The 18,802-nt window shown below is 36.2% G+C and overlaps 1 protein-coding gene across 1 annotated transcript in view; it reads left to right on the forward strand.

Moving 5' to 3' along the window:
• The window catches only part of SPAG17 (sperm associated antigen 17), a 110,807-nt gene that overhangs the window by 26,487 nt on the left and 65,518 nt on the right, over window positions 1–18,802 (forward strand). The window contains exons 5-13 of the mRNA XM_032191733.1: window positions 3,817–4,024; window positions 5,715–5,909; window positions 10,933–11,114; window positions 14,562–14,717; window positions 15,397–15,478; window positions 15,850–15,968; window positions 16,883–17,020; window positions 17,103–17,213; window positions 17,824–17,974. Of these exons, the coding sequence (XP_032047624.1) occupies window positions 3,817–4,024; window positions 5,715–5,909; window positions 10,933–11,114; window positions 14,562–14,717; window positions 15,397–15,478; window positions 15,850–15,968; window positions 16,883–17,020; window positions 17,103–17,213; window positions 17,824–17,974 (1,342 nt within the window). The remainder of the gene's footprint in view (window positions 1–3,816; window positions 4,025–5,714; window positions 5,910–10,932; window positions 11,115–14,561; window positions 14,718–15,396; window positions 15,479–15,849; window positions 15,969–16,882; window positions 17,021–17,102; window positions 17,214–17,823; window positions 17,975–18,802) is intronic.

An 18,802-nucleotide genomic window follows, 5' to 3' on the forward strand; every position in this document is an offset into this window, starting at 1 on the left:
GCTTGATAGGTGGGCTCCTGCAAACCTCATGAAGTTCAACAAGGCCAAGTGCAACATCCAGACCTGATGAGTGGGTTGAGAGAAACCCTGCAGAGAAGGACTTGGGGGTACTGGTGGGTGAAAAGCTCAACCAGAGCCAGCAATCTGTGTTTGCAGTCCAGAACGCCAACCATATCCTGGGCTGCATCAAGAGAAGTGTAGCCAGCAGGTCGAGGTGGGTGATTCTCCCTCTCTGCTCTTGTGAGACTCCACCTGGAGTACTGTCTCCAGCTCTGGGGCCCACAGCATAAGAAGGACATGGACCTATTAGAGCAAGCCCAGAGGAGGGCCGCAAGGATGATCAAAAAACCCCTCACTTCCACATATTCTCCAAAATCATTACTTCTAGCTCCCAGACTGCCTTGGTCAGATTACTTCTGTGTTCTAGGAGGAATTTCAGCAAGATTGCACAGAATCACAATCATATTTGACTTGTTAGCGTTAGGTCAGAGGTTGGACTAGGTGGTCTTGGAGGTCTCTTCCAACCTAGGCGATTCTGTGATATCAGAACCCTAATTACTTTCTAATTGCTGTAATTATAAAAAGTAAAAAAGTTGTCAGTGCTACATTTCAAAAACTTACTGAACAATTATTTTTTGTTAGAGTTCTTTTCCACCAAATAATCATTAAACTGAAGACCTTTATTAACAGAAAGTCAAATACTTGCTGCAAAAAGTTACTCTGTTGATCAAAAATTACAGGTATTACAAGGCATGATATAAAACCTGTAAAATGAGATGATATGGAGATCTAAGCAGTCTGTACTTGTACAAAGTTAAAGAAAAAAATGGTTTCAAGGATTATGTGTAATTGAAAAATTTGTAAATGCTTTTTTATGAACAATTATATTTGTGGGAATAAGTAGCGGAGTAAGTATAGCACACACTCAAGAACATTAAATGCTAGTTGATGATTTAGTGTACTGGTCTCATTGAAGTCAACTGCAAAACTTTTATAAATGATAATCACAAAACCACAGAATAGTTCTGTGATTTTGGAAGGGACCTCCAGAGATCATCTGGTCCAACCTCCTGGCTCAAGCAGGGTCACCTAGAGCATGTTACCAGGATCATATCCAGGCAGGTTTTGAGTATCTCCAAAGGAGACTCCACAACCTCTCTGGGCAGCCTGTTCTAGTGCTCTGTCACCAGAACCGTAAAGAAGTTCTTCCTCATATGGCAATGAAACCTCCTGTGGTTTAATTTATACCCATTACCCCTTGTCCTATCACTGGTCACCACTGAGAAGAATTTGGCCCCATCCTCTTTACATTGTCCACTCAGGTATTTGTAAAGGTTGATAAGATTCTCCTCTTTTCTAGGCTAACCAGGCCCAGCTTGCTTAGTCTTTCCTCATAAAACAGATGATGTGAGCCAAAAAAATGTGTAAAGAATCTGAGAAAAACAAATTTAAAAAATCTCAACATGAAGAAGAATTCAAAGGGTAAAGCTAAAGTGCAAATTTTTCATAACATATGGAGGATAAATGACTTTTCTCTTAGATATTAATCAGTGCTGGAAAGTAAACTGTAAAACAAAAAATTGAAGTTTAAATATTAGTCCCTTGAATATTAAAATGGAGCCTTAGGCTTTGTTTTGGCAAGGTTACTCTTGTATGTATGAACTTATTTCCCTGGAGAATCTGAGGATAGTTGGATTTGAAGGTAGAAGAATCTCTGGACTTTACAGTTTCTTCTTGGTTTTAGCCAAGCAATCTGGACAGTTGTCTGCTCCACTGGATTTTATCTATCAAAGTGTGACAGACAAATATGAGAGAAGCAGCTGAAGGACAGACTTGTCAGTTTGGGAGGTCTCAGTCAGCTGGGAGGCCTCTTCACTATAAAGATACTCTGCAGTACAGAATGGGCAAAAATTGGTGTTTAATTTAGAATTTTAACTCTAAATTGCCTGCCATAAAATTTCACTCCTTTCCAACTAGCTTGTACAGTACAAGTTCCACTGGTGGCTCAGGTGTTGAAACCAGGATGTCACTGGCAGATTAATTCTCAGAAAACTAACATAACTGTCCATTTTTCTTTGGAGTAAACACCAATAAATGGAATGGCAGAAGAAAAGCAGAATCTGAATATGCAGAAATAAACCATAATTCCATTATGAAATTTCTGTTTTTCAATAGGAGCAGAAGCTTGTCATTAACTGCCAAGTGTATCCATTTGAATTATTCAAAGACACTTCTGCGTAATTAGAAAAGCGTGTGAGGTAGTAAGATTTATGTAATTATGTAATACAAAGTTTAAAATGACAGATGGAAGACAAAACTCCACAGAAATCTGCAGCTAGTAGGGAACAAGAAATGTGACATCAAAAAGGAAAGAGTCCTCAAAAGGAGAGGCTTTTAGTTCCTGAAATTCTAAGGACAAGTAGTGCTCTTTCTTGGAATCTTAACAAATTCAGATACGTCTCTGCTGATTGGAGGCTTAATTACATTAAATGACTCAGGTGCAATCAACAAAACTGATTGTAAACACTGTGGCCTGATGATTGCATCATCTGTTTTGATGTGTTCATCAACTTAGAATTCAAACTGATACTATCAAAATCTTTTGCTTGAAAAGTCCAAAGTTGAATAAATCTGAAACCAAATCATTAATACTGTTCAAAGTCCTCAGTAACACAGCACAAACAGTTTTAAGAATCTGTTGAAGGTATTTCTAAATGGTACAGAAAGGGAATGCATGAAGAAGGGAAGGAAGGAAATGATTTTCAGCTTTGGTTTTGAATTTGAGCTAAACACAATTTCTACAGCTGGAAAGTCTGCTTTTCCAGCTGGGTGTAAGGAAAACAACTGTGTAGGTCAGATGACTCTATCTCATTTGCATGGAGAACTTTTTTGTTATTATTATTTGATTATTCTTATTTATTTATTTAATAGCCTTTAAAGTGACACCTGCAGAATGCTAGCAGTAAGTTAAGATAATATCTTTTCAATGTATTTACTTTAGCTTTACAAAAAAACAAAAAACAAAAAAAAAAAAAACACCATTCTCATGTGGTTAGTGCATAGTCATGCTGCTGGGAAAACATAAAGATTCTTGTTCTTACAGCATTTCTCTTTGCCTTAATATATTTTGAATTATTTTAATTTTAGACTTGTTGTGAGATTCTTGGATTTATAATGTGAGGCTTTGGGACACTATCACCATCTTTTTTCATTCTTTACTCTTAAATTACCAAGTAGAACTTAACATAGGGGGTTTGCTTGGAAATAACGAGAATGGCTGAGTAATATCCTGTGTGAAATGAGCACAAGGCTCTTGGTTGTAGTTTATAGTAGACAGATATTTACATCAAAGACAAAATAGTGCTGGTACTGTTTTATGCCATACTCAAGAGTGTTAACAGAGATGCTGAAGACTTAACAGAAATTGAATTTTTAGTCTTATTTTCCTTCAGTCTAGGGAAGGTTTCTGGCTGATGCAAGTACTGTAGTGGTAGTTGATGAAGGTCATTGGTTCTTGTCTTTCCACCAGTATTCATTTAATCAATTCTGTAGGTATAATATATACCTTCCCCTCATAGTTTCTCTTTAATGTCAAGTCTTAACACTATGATTTAGTAAGAATATAATAAACTGAATGGTGTGCTCAAGAAGGAAAAAGCACTGTTTAAGACATCTTTAACACAATTTTATAACTCTGAGAGGGAAAAGTACTCAGAAGTATTCAAGTTATTCATTTATCCACTATAATTTTATAGCAATCTGTCCTTTGTTCTTCACAAAGGCTACAATGAAAACTTAGTTTCTTCATCTTGTCAGGCAGAAGAAGAGCTAAAAAAGGAAAAAGATGGAGGAAAAGAGAAAGGTAAACCTCCTGGCAAGAAGGAGAAACCCCCTAGTGCCAAGGCAGCTGAGAAAGAAAGGAAAGGAAGAAAGACAGACGTAGCCTCTGCAGTGCCAGCTACTGTTAAAAAGAACACCCAACTGAAGCGACGAGGAGAAGAGGAAGAGGAGTACAAATACATTGGTATGTAAAGAATGCAGATATGCTCCTGATAAACTTGCAAGAATTATCAAACCTAGCTTCACATTCAGTATGTTTTTTGTTTCATGTTGAAAGATGTATTTGGCAATATGAAAGCATTGCCACCTTGCATTTGAAGAGGGCGCTATACTTTGCTTAGAAGTAAGATATATTGTACAGTCCAAGAAATAAAATAGAGATGAGATGTGTAGCACATTAACATCAAAGATGTTTTAGCACGTGTAAGACTAAAGTAGCTAAATAAATATTACATATCCTTACACAAAGATTTCAGAATAACTAAGTGCATGCATCAGTATCCAAAGGCATCTTTCTCCTTGTATTAATAAAGTAAAACTGAGCTGTCCACTGTTGTTTAGAGGTGAAGCCAGGTTCTGTATAAAGGGCAATATGAATTCATTTACTGTAAAAACATGTGGGTAGTGCTAAGACCTGAAGAAAGCTAGTCCAGAAGTGAGCTATACAAGGTAAGGAATAATATACTAAACAGTGCTGAGAAAATCTTTATTCTCAATACATAGCACCCGTGGTTACAAATGTCACTGGAACAAAAAAAAAAAAAAAAATGGGAGAATGTGCATACCTCTCCTCATTAGATCATAGTTATATTTAATTTGGACCACAGTGAGCTTTAACTACGTCAGAAAAAACAGGATTTCTCCCACTAGAGAAGCACTTGCTGGTCTTGAATGCGTAGCCGGTATTCCCCAGTTGAACCCCTGCAGGCATTCCTTCCTATTTCATCAGACTTTGTCCATATCTCTTTTGAGATCAATGATACTCCTCAAGCATTTAAAAAGCATTGATCTAGATGTTTAGAACAAATCTGAATCTGAAGCTGAAGAAATTGCACAGGAACAGAACAGTGGCTTTCTGTGCATTAGCTCATTTTCGTGGATAAGGCATGGCAAAAATATCATTTTGATAATTTTAAGATTTTTCAGGGACTTAGAAGTGTTTGAAGAAATTTCTATGCCTGTAAGAATCAAAGCTAAAGTAATGTAGAGACCTCATTTTATCTTACTTATGTGAGTATAGAATGTACTGTACAGAATGGATTTGAGTAGCTATTAATGTGGTTCTGCTAGGCCCTATAGAAACAATTTTACCAGATCCAACGTTTTTGATTCCAATCTGAGGGGTGTCTGAGGAGTGGGCAGAAAACATCAGGTACCTGTATAAAATATTTTTTTTACCCCATATCCATACTTTGCTGCCTTGTTAGTCACAGCTAATGATAAGAAAAAGTAGGAAAAATAATAATTGCCTCCAAAAGCTAAGCACCATGAAAAGTGTCTTTGTTTAGTATGCTTAATAGTTTTATGTTACGAACTGCTAGCATTGCCATTAAATTTTATTAACTGAGATCATCTCATTAGTCCCAAGGGTATTTACAAAACAGTGATTGCAGATTATCTCAAAGGAGAATTTGTCTAGTTACTTTGTGCTTGCAAAGATGATAGAGGAATAAAAAAACAAACACCCCAGAGACTGTAGGAATATTAGAAGCTACCTACTGGTTTCTTCTGAATGCTGCATTTTTGTTAATTGTTTGTAATAGTTTGCATCTGTGACCTTAATTTGCAGTATCACTATATATGCAAGGAAAAAAAAAAAATTTGTTTAGCTCTTGAATTCCTTACTCCAGTCTGTTTTAATGTGTTTTGAACAGATGATGAACCAGATGATGGTGCCCACTATTACTTTATAATCTTGGGTTTCCACAACCCTCAGCTACTGCCCGTGATGTCTGAGCTTGGAGTTAATGTTTCAAGTGTAATCAGGATTTCTTCTGAGAATTATGATCCATTACAGACATATTTGGAAGCAACTAAACTTCAAGAAGAATCTTTACTTTCACCTGAAGGTAATTTGGTCATAAGAACAAAATTTGTGTAGAAAGAGTACTGTTTTGTATTCAAGTAGACCGTTCCTGTTGTGCTTTTCTCCTCTGTGCCTTGTGTATATGTATACTACCTGTGAGCAGCCTTATTTCCTGGTGCAAAAATGCTGTTGCCATTGGTTTGGTCACCAAACCAAACGGTTTGCTAAAGCAAAAGTTTGCCTTAGCTGGCCAGTGGAAAGGACTGACTAAGCAGGCAGTGTTGCAGCCACAGTTCTGTGCAGCAGCCACCAAGGAACATTTTATCAAATGCACACCCATATGTGTCATTAGCCAGGAAGGTCGCTTTCTAAGAAAATTTGTACATTTGGTAATTTCAAGAGAACTCCACAGGTTGTGACTGTGTGCCCAGCCAGAAAAGAATGTGTTACAGAATAACACCCTGCAGTCATATAGCCTGAGGACAGCTGAGTAGCACCTCTGTTGAAAAGGATGTGGGGTTCTGGTGGACAGCAAGCTAAATGTGAGTCATCAGTGATGGCTAACCATACTCAGCTGTATTAACAGAGCCAGTAGGTCAACGGAAGCAGTTGGAAAAAAAAAAAAAAAAAGTTGTTTTTTTTTTTTTTACTGCTCAACATAGAGGAAGAACTGTCAGATGTAGTCCTGAGAAGTCTGGCAGTAGTTAATGTTTTGAGGGGCTTTTTGTACTTGGCATGGGTGTTGTGGAGGGTTAATCAATTTTCACTACAGATACCGTTGCAGACAGGTGATGGTTACAACTAACTACAATTAATGCTGGTAACAGAAAGATTAGACTTCAGACTGCAAAAGAATAGTCAAAATAGATGAGTAGTACTGAGGTAAGATAGAGTTTTCAAATCAGCTGATTCAGCTTAACTTAAATTGCATTCAGTTTAAAGATCTGCCTGCCATTCTCATTTATACTTGAGACTCATAAAGAACAAGTGAGATAGTGGAAAAAGAGCTGGGAGGAAGAGGGAAAGGAATACAAATAGCCAGGGCACTGAAATCTGCTTAATTTCTGTTTCTGGGAAAATACTGGAACAAAGAATTTACAACTGGTTAAGAGAAATGAATATAGGAGTAACAGCTAGTATAACCCTGTACTCAGCTCTGGTAAGGCCTTACCTTGTGTACTGTGTTCAGTTTTGGGTCCCTCATTACAAGAAAGACATCAAGGCCCTGGAGCATGTCCCAAGAAGGGCTACAAAACTGGGGAAGGGCCTGGAACACAAGTCTCATGAGGAGCAGCTGAGGGAACTGGGCTTGTTTATTCTGGAAAAGAGGAGGCTCAAGGCAGATCTTATTGTTCTCTGCAACTACATGAAAGAAAGATGTGGAGAGTTGGGGGCTGGCAAATTCTCACAGATAACTAGCGACAGAACAAGAGGGAACGTCCTCAAATAGAGCTGGGGAAGTTCAGGTTGGAAATCAGGAGAAATTTATTCTCAGAAAGAGTGGCTAAGCACTGGAATTGGTTTCCCAGGGAGGTGGTGAAGTCACCATCCCTTGGGGTGTTTAAGGAAATATTAGATGTAGTTTTTAGGGACATGGTTTAGTGGGTTGGTAATATTGGTGGTAGGGGGACGGTTGGACCAGGTGATCTTGGAGGTCTTTTCTAACCTGAATGATTCTATGATTCTATATGTTGCTCAAGAATAAATCATAAGTTTAATTTCCTTACAAAATTAAGTACTGACCTTTTAAGCAGAGGAATAGTTAGTGTTGTATATTTGAATTTTACTAATGTTATTTCTCATGGCCCACAGTAAGCAAGATAGGTCTAGAGGAAAGTTTATGTATAGTAGGTGCAACCTCCTTGGAAAACCTTAGCTTTTGTAGAGTAGCTATTAAAGGCTTATAAAATAGAAGGATGCATGGAGTGGAGTCAAGAGAATTTATGAATTAGAGTTCTAGTATTATAAAATATTATCATCAATAATCAAAAAAGGGGGTGTGATTCAAATGCAAAATGTTCTTGATAGAATAGAGAATAACAATTTGGAAAAAAGCATATTATGTTTAATGTGGACAACTATAGTATAGTATATTTATGCAAGAATAATTTGTGTACAAATACAATCTAGGAAGCACCTAACTAAAAGACACATTGTGAGACAAGCTATCATGCTGACTTTGTAAATGAACATGTCATCAGTATCACTATGCCACTAAAAAAAATCTCCAGATTATAAATGAGAATATGTCCTAAAAAAATACCTGAAATAATTCTATCATACAGCTCAACAGTGAGCTAAAATTTCATAATGTGTGTCAATCAGAAAATTCCAAATGATCACAAAGAAAATTATTAGGAATCTGTAAAACTTGACCTATGAGGAAAATAAAAAAATAAGTTGTCGACCTTATCTTTTTAAACTTAAGGATAAAGGGCATAAAGGGGGATGTGGTAAAAGTTTTCAAGTTTATAAAAGGCTAGGATAGAAAATAAAGAGTATAAACTACAAAAAAAAATACAATATAGCAGGAAGAAACTTTCTACAGGAGAGGTTGGTGAAGTACTAAAGCAGATGGAGTAGGAATATTGAGGCTTTTAAGGTTATATTAGGCAAACATTTGTCACCAGTGATATAGTTAATTGTGCCTTGGAGCAGAGGTTACAGTATTTCCTAGTTGAATGGCTTTTGAAATAGATCATGACTGATCATTTCAGTAATGTACAAAGATGTACTTCTAGAAAGGAAGACATGACCTGTAAATCCCATTGTGTTATAACGTTTCTGTTGTTCATGGCATTAGTACTCCTAAACCATGGATTAGGCACCATAGCTTTCATGTTCTTTTCCTTCTCAGGTGTCTACATGCCTTATTGGCTTTCATTTTGTGATGTTACCAAGTCAAGCACTACTAGTACCTTTCATATGGTTAGGTTTTTGTTCTTCTAATCACTCTAGTAGCTCTACTATTATCTCCTCTTTTCTGAGAGTTAATATTCAGAACTTAGACCAATCACTCAGCCTCACAAAATGGAATTTGTTTTTCTGTTTCTGCTGGAAATCTGTGACCTGACACATCCTAGTGATTCTAGGACTTCTGTTTCCACAGCGATGGTTCAAAATCACTATGCAATGTATTATTATATACTAGATGCTATTATTGCACTGTTACATGATTATAACAGATTGCTGTTGTTCCAAAATTATGTAGAGTACCACTGAATACCATCTTAATTTCAAATTCTTTAGTAATAGAAGTGAGAATTCAGTTATTCTGTGGGGTTGTGCCACATTTCTTCTGCATTGACAGTTTCTCCCAACTCCTGCATCTTCTTTTGGGGTTACTCATGGAAACTTTATTCTGAGAGGGTTTACATGATGAAAATATACTTGAGGAAGAAAAGATCTTAGTACTATAGGCACAAGAATGAAGAAGAGAGGTGATATTCAAGGATAGAGCATCTAATGATTGATGCTAGAGAGCCAGATGTTTCTGTGCAAGGGGAAACCTAAGTGTCATACACTTATGTGTTTTATTATTAAACTATGGGGTAGAGTTAGTAAAACATAATTATTCTTCTGTTGTAAAACTGAAATTTTTGGCTGCAATAGTTAGTACAGTGCCACTCAACTTCCATTCAACAACGTGAAGTGGATGACCCATGACTGAGCAGTCTAAGTACTGTTATACTGCCATGACATACACTCAAAGCTGAGTGTGTTAGGAGAACATTACCACTGAATTAGAGTTTATCTTTCATGAGCAGATGAAAAAAGAAGGAAGAAGAAAGATGGTCCTATGACTGAGATGAGCTGTTAGGAGCATGGAACAGTTTAAATCAAAGGACCATCTGGGCCAGTATTCTATCTCCAGAAGTGGTCATGAACTGATGCCTGAGGAAGATGAGAGGAATATGAAAAGAGAAAGGAAAGGAATAGAAGTAATAAGAAAAGAAGAAGCATAATAGGAAAAGCACATATGAAACTTCTCCATGTGCACCTCACTTAGCATCCACTTATTTTCAAGTCAAGAGATTTTCCTGATGTATCCTGTCTTTGTAGTAAACCTCAATGTATTTATTTTGTTTATTCTTTAAGGACTTGCCAGTTTTCCTCGAACTCCTGAAAATTTCTTATATCTACAAAATCTTTTGGCAGAGAGTTCCATGATCTTCTACCCAGTGCTTGGAGTCACTTATGGTACATACCTTCAAAATCATGATAGGGCCATTTTATAAGTTAATTGGCCATCACTTCTGATGGCTGCTGCACAAGGAATATATATCTTCGAGTTCTTTAAGAAGGTCAGCATTTTTTGAAGAGTTCATAGCCTCACAGGGTTGTTTTGGTTTAAATCCATAGGGCCACTGGAAAAATACAGGTGTGGTATTTGGCCTCAATGCTTAGGTTTTAGAAGTGCTGAGCACCCACATGTCCAAATGAAAGCAAGTCATTGCAGGTTTAATGTTCTTATGTCTCTTAAATTAGGCTATAATAAGTATGATTGATCTTGGGTTCAGAGTGTGATTGTAAGTTTGACATTAAGAGAGAGAATTTTTTTCTCTGTACCTGGAGCACCTTTGAAAACTGATCATCACCACGCAATAAAAATGAGAGCTATACAACTTCTAGACTCACTATTCATAGTCATGCTATACCTTAAACTTCTTTTAACCCCACTTTCCACTTTAACAAAATGTTGATAGTAAAGCTTGCTTATCCTATATTTAATGAACTGTTTGGTCTAAATTTGTGCTGGCAGCTTTGGAACAGTACAAATATTTTTATATTTCCTAGGTTTCAAACATTAATTGTTGTTATTTTGGTGAGGTTTTTCTTTTGCTTTATTTCTGTGTGTTTGTTTTTCTAAAAGAAATGCCATGTTAGTCATACTTAGGCTTTATCTTCCTGGAGTTTTTTAAACCCAGAGTTTGGTGTCAGATTTTTTCTGAGACCACGAGAATGGGAATATTCTAGCAGTACTTATAGAAGACTATTATACAATGTGTGCTTTCTGTAGAATGGAGATAGTGTACTCTGATTTATCTAATAATTTAAAATTTTAGGTGTTGAAGCAGAGAAAAGAAAGAAAGATGAAGCTGTCAAAGATCTGGAAATGTTTTGGAAATACCTAGAGCCAGTTCTGAACAGTGGAAAGCATGGATCACGTCTCTTTGATGTTGCCAGACTTCATCACTTGGTTAAGGAGAATGCCTTTCCCTCTGACTGGGCTGACAAAGAAATGCTGGTCAGTAGATAATGCTTTCACAACATGTGGCATGCTTTGAGTTTTGTAACATTTAGCACCAATTTAGAACTGGAAGGAATTTTTGCTTACTTTTCTATAAAACAGAAAATAGTGTATTTGTTATCTTCAACAAAAAATATTTTGTATATATCAAACAAGCGTATTCAGCATGTATTCATGAGGAATCCTTTGAATAAAAGTACCTACCCTGGAGTTTCTTAATGCTGTAGGCCACAGCAGCAGAGTTGAAAACAAGTTTGAAGCATTAAATTTATTCTTTGGCTTCACAAAGGTCCAGTTTGAATCTCATTAGAGAGTCAGATGTCAGTGCTAAATAAAATTAAAAAAATGTTGTTGTCTTCCTGACAGCAGGTCTACTTACTGTATATCAGAAAAGTCACAAGAACTAATGAAAATGAATACAAGAGTGCTTTTTGTTCATAAGCTGTTGTTTTAGTGCTCCTTGTACTGCTTCTTGTTGTCCTACCCAAAACATGTCTCTGATGTGTTACTCTTTATAGCCTGCTGAGTCAGGAGCATTGGAAGGCAAAGTAAACTGTTAGAAATTTTTTCCAAACTAGGATCTCAAGTATGACAAGGTAAAAAGGTCCTGCTTCTTCCAATCCTCAGTGGTGGCAGTGAAAAATAGAACACGCTAAAGCAACATTCCATGATTTATCCTGCTGTATTTGTGGTCTATATTATTAGGGTTAAAGGACAAACTACATTTTCCTAACACTTTTTTATAGTACATTAAATCCTGTATATAAACAATTTGGTGAGCTAGGAAGTACCCTTGATCCTGAAGGGATCAGAACTGAATTGGGCTAAATCCATAGTGGTTTCCAAGGCATTCACTAAAAATGCCTCAGTTGTGGAAATGTGTAGACTTGCTACTTACAACATTATTCACCATTATATTCTTGATCTAATCTTAAAATATGAAGCCAATTTTGAGAAAGAAGTTCTTTAATCCTGTCTATCTTCCCAGTAATAACAGGGGCCTGTTGCAGCCCATAAATATCCTGCAAGCACATATCTTTACTGAAATAAAAGAATAATTATCTGTCACTGAAATTGTTCCAGCAGATTATAGTTGTAATTTCACATTCTTCTGTATCAGAATTCAGCAGAGCTCTAAAGAAGTAGGAACATTTGTAAGTCTTTAAAGAAGCAGATGGGAAGAATGCAAGTCATGAAATCATAGGTGGATAGAGTAAATCTGTTCTGGTGGGCTTCCAGGCAAGTCTTTGAGTCCTATCTTGCTGCATCTGGAAAGATCAAGAGATACAGAAGGAGAACTTATTTGACAAACTGTTAGGCATTGTTGCAAAAAATGATATTGTTATATACAGATGGTCATGTCCTTTTAAAATATTTTAGATATTTATAATGGAAAATGCTTTCAAAAATGTTTTCCTTTGTTCAAGAGTCACTGGTGGCTAGACTCAGAACTTTCAACAAGAATCTGATTCTGTTCTGAGATGAGGAGAAAGCAAGGAAGTAAATTCATAAAACTAATTATACTAACCTTTGTATCTGTCCCATTAAGCAGTGCCAGGTTGCACTATTTTTAACTCTAAAAATTAGAATCATATAATCATAGAATGGCTTGATCTGGAAGGAACCTTAAAGACCATCCAGTCCCAACCCCACTGCCATGGGCAGGAACACCTTCCGCTAGACCAGGGTGCCCAAAACACCATCCAACCTGGCTTTGAACACTTCCAGCAATGGGGCATCCACAGCTTCTCTGGGCAACCTGTTCCAGTGCCTCACCACTCTTACAGTGAAGAATTTCTTCCTAATACTGAATCTAAGTCAAAACTCTCTTAGTTTAAAGTCATTACCCATTGTCTATCACTACACTCCATGATAAAGAGTTCCTCTCCAGCATTCTGTAGGCCCTCTTTAAGTACTGGAAGGCCACTATAAAGTCTGTCTGGAGCCTTCTCTTCTCTAAACTTAACATCCCCAATTCTCATAGCCTGTCTTCATAGGAGAGGTGCTCCAGCCCTCTGACCATCCTTGTGGCTCTCTTATGGACTTGCTCCAACGGGTCTGTGTCCTTCTTATCTTGGTGGCTCCAGAGCTGGACATAATTGTCTGGGTGGGGTCTCACAAGAGCAGTAAAGGGGGAGAATCTCCTCCCTTGACCTGCTGGTCACACTTCATTCTTGTTTTGTTTAAAAGACTGCATGAAAAACACTCCAAGACTTTGAAATTGAAATTTTCATATGCTCCAGTGATTTCTTGTAATATATGAATGGAAAGTTTTGCAAAAGAGCATTGAATTAGAAGAACAAAGGTGCACAAATATTAACTCTGAAAATTCTGTTTTCACAAATACGGCTCTTCTCCCAAACACCTCCTCAAAGCTTCAAAAGTTATGAAAACTGAAATAAGTATTCCATATCTGATCAGTGATTTGGGTGCGTGTTTTGAAGTGCCATAAGGAGAGCCAGATTTAGAGAAAGCAAATGCTTGATACTTCTTAAGGGTCACTTAATGCTTTTAGTGTGAGTTAAGAACTTAATGACAGTTGTTTTTCTTCACCGTGCTTCATTTTAGGATACTTAAAATTGAGACATCTGATATTTTACTAGACACCATCATTACATGTTTAGGCTGTAGAGAGAAGAATATGGCCACTAAAGCCACTTAAACCTGAGTGTGGCACGTGGTCTGAAACAGGGTTTGGTATCAGTACAAAAGCATTTCAATTTTAAAATAGCAGTTGGTGTTAACTTTTTTATTCCTCCAAAACCCTGGTGAAAACCACAGTACACCACCTCTGTAAACTTGTCTCTTCCTATGTCAGATTTCAGTAGATACAGTTTTCTCCCTTTGGATGTTTGGGTGATATGATGACATTCCTTTGTTTGCGCAGCTATGGAATTTCTTTTGTTCTTGAGGCCTTCTTTGTTTTAATATAGAAATAGAAAGAAAGAGAGAAAGTATTATGAGATGACATTGATTAGTTGGATTATTTATATTTTTTTTATCCTTCTAGGGCAGGAGAATGGCTGACATTGCACATATGCTGCTGGTTGATCACCAGTAGAAACATACATAGATGATAGAAAAGTAGTTTATGTTCCGTTGCCTTTTCCTTCCCATCCAAAAAATAACCTACATTTCAATTGCAAGACAACAGACCTTGAATGGTTACTGTTAAGATTTAGTTAAGCTGTATACAACTGAAGCAGCTAGATAACACTCAGTCCATACTGTGATATGGCAGCATTTAGGCATATAAAGATGAGGATGCCTTGTTTTCTTAGACTTACTTTATAAAACATTTTGAATTAGTAAACAAAAATACCCTTGGAAAATTTATAAACAGTTGTGTATCTGCTGGTTAGAGAACTAAGGACTTCTGTGTCTTAAATTACATAACACTTTTGCATGCAAACTTCATCCTTTTTATCTTATTTTCTGTTGTAGCTTGCACTTGGCACTGCGCTGTTTGAAAGTATTGCTTGTTTAATGTATGACTCCCTGGATTGGAGAAGACAACATTGTAACTACTTGGAAAACACCAAGTTTATTAATGTGCCTGAATTATCAGAGAGCAAATCAACACAACCACCTGCAACTGAGGCAAGGATCCTTTTTGCTTTACCACACTTTTTGTAGAAAATAATTAGCTATAGGATAGAATTATCTGCCTTTAATTCTGCACTAAAAAAAATCAGCTTGGACTATCACTCCACATTTTTTGTGAATGAAATCGGGATTTTTGTCTTCATCATTTAAAACTTCAAAACTTGGAGAAAAAAAAAAAAGGCAAAGCAAAGTGTCATGGGTGTAAAAATGGCTTAAATAACTTCTGGTGACACCTTCATGTGCCTAGAAAAATCACTGTGCTTGCAGAGGTACTGTGTCTTGTTACAGATCAGTGAACTATCCAAAAAAGATGATTAGTTCTGTCCCAGATCAGTTCCTTTACTTTGTTCGTGGTGGACAAAAGCTTAAGTGGGCACAAGAAAGAAGCTTGTAGGATGTGTACTAGTGCTGGGGAAAAAATTGGATTGTGCTGGGGATTACTCCATCCATAGCAGTGCTACTGAATGTTCATTTAAAGCATTCATAAAACAACATTGCTTGTTCCTTTCAGAGTCAGATAGGATTTGACTCCCCTAGTAAGAACCATTTAAATGTTTAGCATCTGATAGAGGGTAAATAGCAAAAGATAAAGGAAATTATTTTTTCCCACCTATTTACATTGGGCAATCCTCCTTTGTTTCTGATTTTTTTGTCTTTATTTTTGTTCTTTTAGATACAACCAACACCACAGGGTACACCTTCAAAGAAAAAAGGGCAAGCAGAAGAAAATCTGCCAACAGTAATTTTGTCACAGGGTATGATTAAAGAATTAAAGCACTTGCTCTGTAGCTGTTCACTGTTAATCTTACTGTTCCTTCATCTGACAGCACAAATCTCTGAAATTGTTTGTTCAGTAAGCCAAATCTGATTTGATGTTGTGAGAGTAGTTTCTTAGTGAAAACGTGAAAGTCTGTGGAAACTGCAATGGTGATAAATAAGTTCTTCAGAGAACCATTTTTTCTAACTGTTCCTAATCACACTTGGATATGAGAGATATACAGGCCTGGACTTTATCAGTCTTTTTTAGAAAAATTGTTTAAGAGTTGAATTGGTCAGTAACACAAATTGTAATTTTTTAATAAATCCATCCTAATACATTCTTTTTTTGTTGTTGTTTTTACAACAGAGGAAGAATTTCCGGTTTTGGCTGCTTCTGTCGATATGAGATATTACAATGACTTGCTGAATCAGATTCCTGAGGAATACTTTTCTGTGCCCTTAATGCTGAGCTGCATGCTGGAACAGGTGGGAATATTATTTTTTTAATTCCTGTGGTTAATTCAGCTATGACCTGTTATAATGAACTGATCAAAGATTAGTAAATCCATCTCTTTCATACGGAGCTAAGAGACTATGCATAGAGGTACTGACCTTTTAATATAAAGGAATCTTAACTCATAAGTGGATTCCTTGTTTTCCTTTCATATTGTGCATACTTACTCTGTACGTACAGTATTATCCCAAAATCGTATTTCCAATACTACAGATCCAATATAATCAAATGAGCAAAAGATTGTCATTTTGTAGCTGTCAGTAACAGTTATTCACATCTTGCAACAGCAATACTAAACGTTTACTGGTTTATTCAGTACAAAGGTCTTATGGCAAACCTAACACTAGAATTGGTGTGTATCTCTGCTAACGCTAGACAGGTCTGATTTCTGTTGAGTTCAGACACAATTTACGAGTTAGTAAAGCTCTGTAATATTATTTGAAATCTTCCTTCTTTTCAAAATAATATTTCAGTTCAATTAGTTTATTTACTTAAAAAATAGACTGAGGCAAAAAACTTCAAGATAAGGTCCAACATCTGAAATGTAGTCAAAATCTCTGTTCATCATTACATTTCTTAACATTTCAAGTCGGATATATTTTTATTCTCATCCTTCGAAAAGTGAGTAATAAAAGAACACATTTAGTTCTGTTTTCTATAGTCTGTTCAGGGCAGAAACTAACATGCAGAATTGCATTTTTGGTATTTGTAAAAAAAAAAAAAAAAAGAGATTTTCTTTCTTTACAAAACATACGGATGTGTGTTTAGCTTATATGTAGCTTATCTCTATCTCTTATATCTCATCTCTTATATCTGTTTGCTAGTTTTCAGGATGTTATGCAGCACTCATACTGTAGTGAAAGCTATCATATATCATGTTTACTAGGTTATTGCAAGTGAAGAAGACCTTACACCACCTAGTCTGGTGGTGCCAGAGCGCCGGGCAGATGGGCTACATCATACCATTGCAGATCATATAGCCTCTGTCCTTCCTTCTCTTCCACTTTCTGAGAGTGAAAAAAAGGTTTGTGTTGTCTTTTATTTGTTACCTAAAATGACAATTTAATATTATTATTGGTGTTTAATGCATCTTTCTTTTTTAACAGAATCTCTATGACTACTTTTCTCCTAAGTACGGTGAAGAAACTGTAACCCCCAAGTATCCTCTCTTATTTAATTACCGTGATACTCTGGCTCAGCGATTGCACCTGCTGAAGGTATAGTGCTAACAATCATATATAATCAGTTCTAAAGTCCACAGACAGCAAGTACTCAATGCACTAGAAAGGGTAGAGTGGTGTTTTTTACAAAGGAGAACCGCATAGCCTAGATTTTTCCTACTGAGATAGACACACTAATACTTTTTTAGTCTGCTTAAGAAGCAATGGGTTACTGCTGCTGACAGAGGACACGTCAGAAACACAGAGCATTATATTACTGTTATATTGATTTCAGTGTTTGCATTAATAACAAGAATGTTTAGCTTTTGGTGTAGATGAGAGATACAGAACTCTGTTGATTTACTCTAGTATTCCAGAATTTTTGAGACTATCTAACACAGACAAATATCTTCTAACATCTATCTGTTTTTATGTCTTCTGTCAGTTCTTCTCTTCTGCATGTTCTTTTTCCTGTCCATAATATCTGACACCATGATTCAATAACGCACTGTGAGCACATGCTCAAAATTTAAGTATATATCCAACTGACTTAAGCACAGTTAACGTTTTTTTTTTCTATAAAAGGACATATTTATTCTAACAATTTTTAGAAATACACTAGTGTTAAAGTTTACTTTAACTTTTGTACTTTGTTTTTTTGTTCCAGGTCCAAGACAACTTAAATCCAGAAAAGATTGAACATGAAATGATGGATAAATTGCCTCTTAGGGAACTTATCCATTTCACCCTTCCTTCGACTGTAAACAACACTAAACGCTTGGCCAGTGTTCATGAGCTCATGCATTATTTCACTAGTGGTGAACCGATTTTCTTTTTCATTGATATAATTTAATCTTTTTTCTTCTGGCTGATGATTCTGTTGAATAGATGGAATTTGGGCATGAGTTTTGTCAGCTACCTAAAACATTTGAAGAACTTCCCATTTTTTGTATTCTTGATCATGCCTTGGCCTACCATACAAGTTAGGCTAACTTTAGACCTCGGTTTCATGGTTCTTGGGCAAGGCAATATGTGTAGTAATTATTGTATAACTAAGAGCTGGAAGCATCTCAGAACTCTCTTATTACTTATTCATGTTTAATAAGAGAGAAACAGTTACATCTGAGAAAGAAAAAAAAAAATTGTACAAATTGCTATTTTGATCTTAGGATACAGAATGCATTTTGGGAGACAATGACATGAACTGCATGTTTATTTACCAACATTCTTGTGGAGGAAGAGCACATGTATCTCAGAAAATTTTTATTGAACAATAACTGGTTTTAAAAATGTATTCTCTGTAACCTGCTGGACTTAATAATGAAATGACTTCTACAATAATCCATATCAAATCAGCAGAATACCTTCACTACTTCAACTATAATCACTTATGCTGTAACTTTTTCTTATAATGTGCATACCACTGTGATGTACACTGTGAAACAATCCCAAAGACTGCATAAATACCCTTAGGCAGTTTTGAAAGTTTACTCTATGACTACTAAGAAATATAAACATTCAAATCTCTTTCATTACAGTTATGTCATCATATTTGAAGTTACTTTCCCAGCTATTCATTCCCAAAATCCCGTGTGTTGGATTAGTTTACACTAGCTGCATTGTTTCTAGTTGTCAGTATGTTGTTT

Source organism: Aythya fuligula, chromosome 1 (assembly GCF_009819795.1).
Source record: "Aythya fuligula isolate bAytFul2 chromosome 1, bAytFul2.pri, whole genome shotgun sequence".
NCBI lineage: Eukaryota > Metazoa > Chordata > Aves > Anseriformes > Anatidae > Aythya > Aythya fuligula.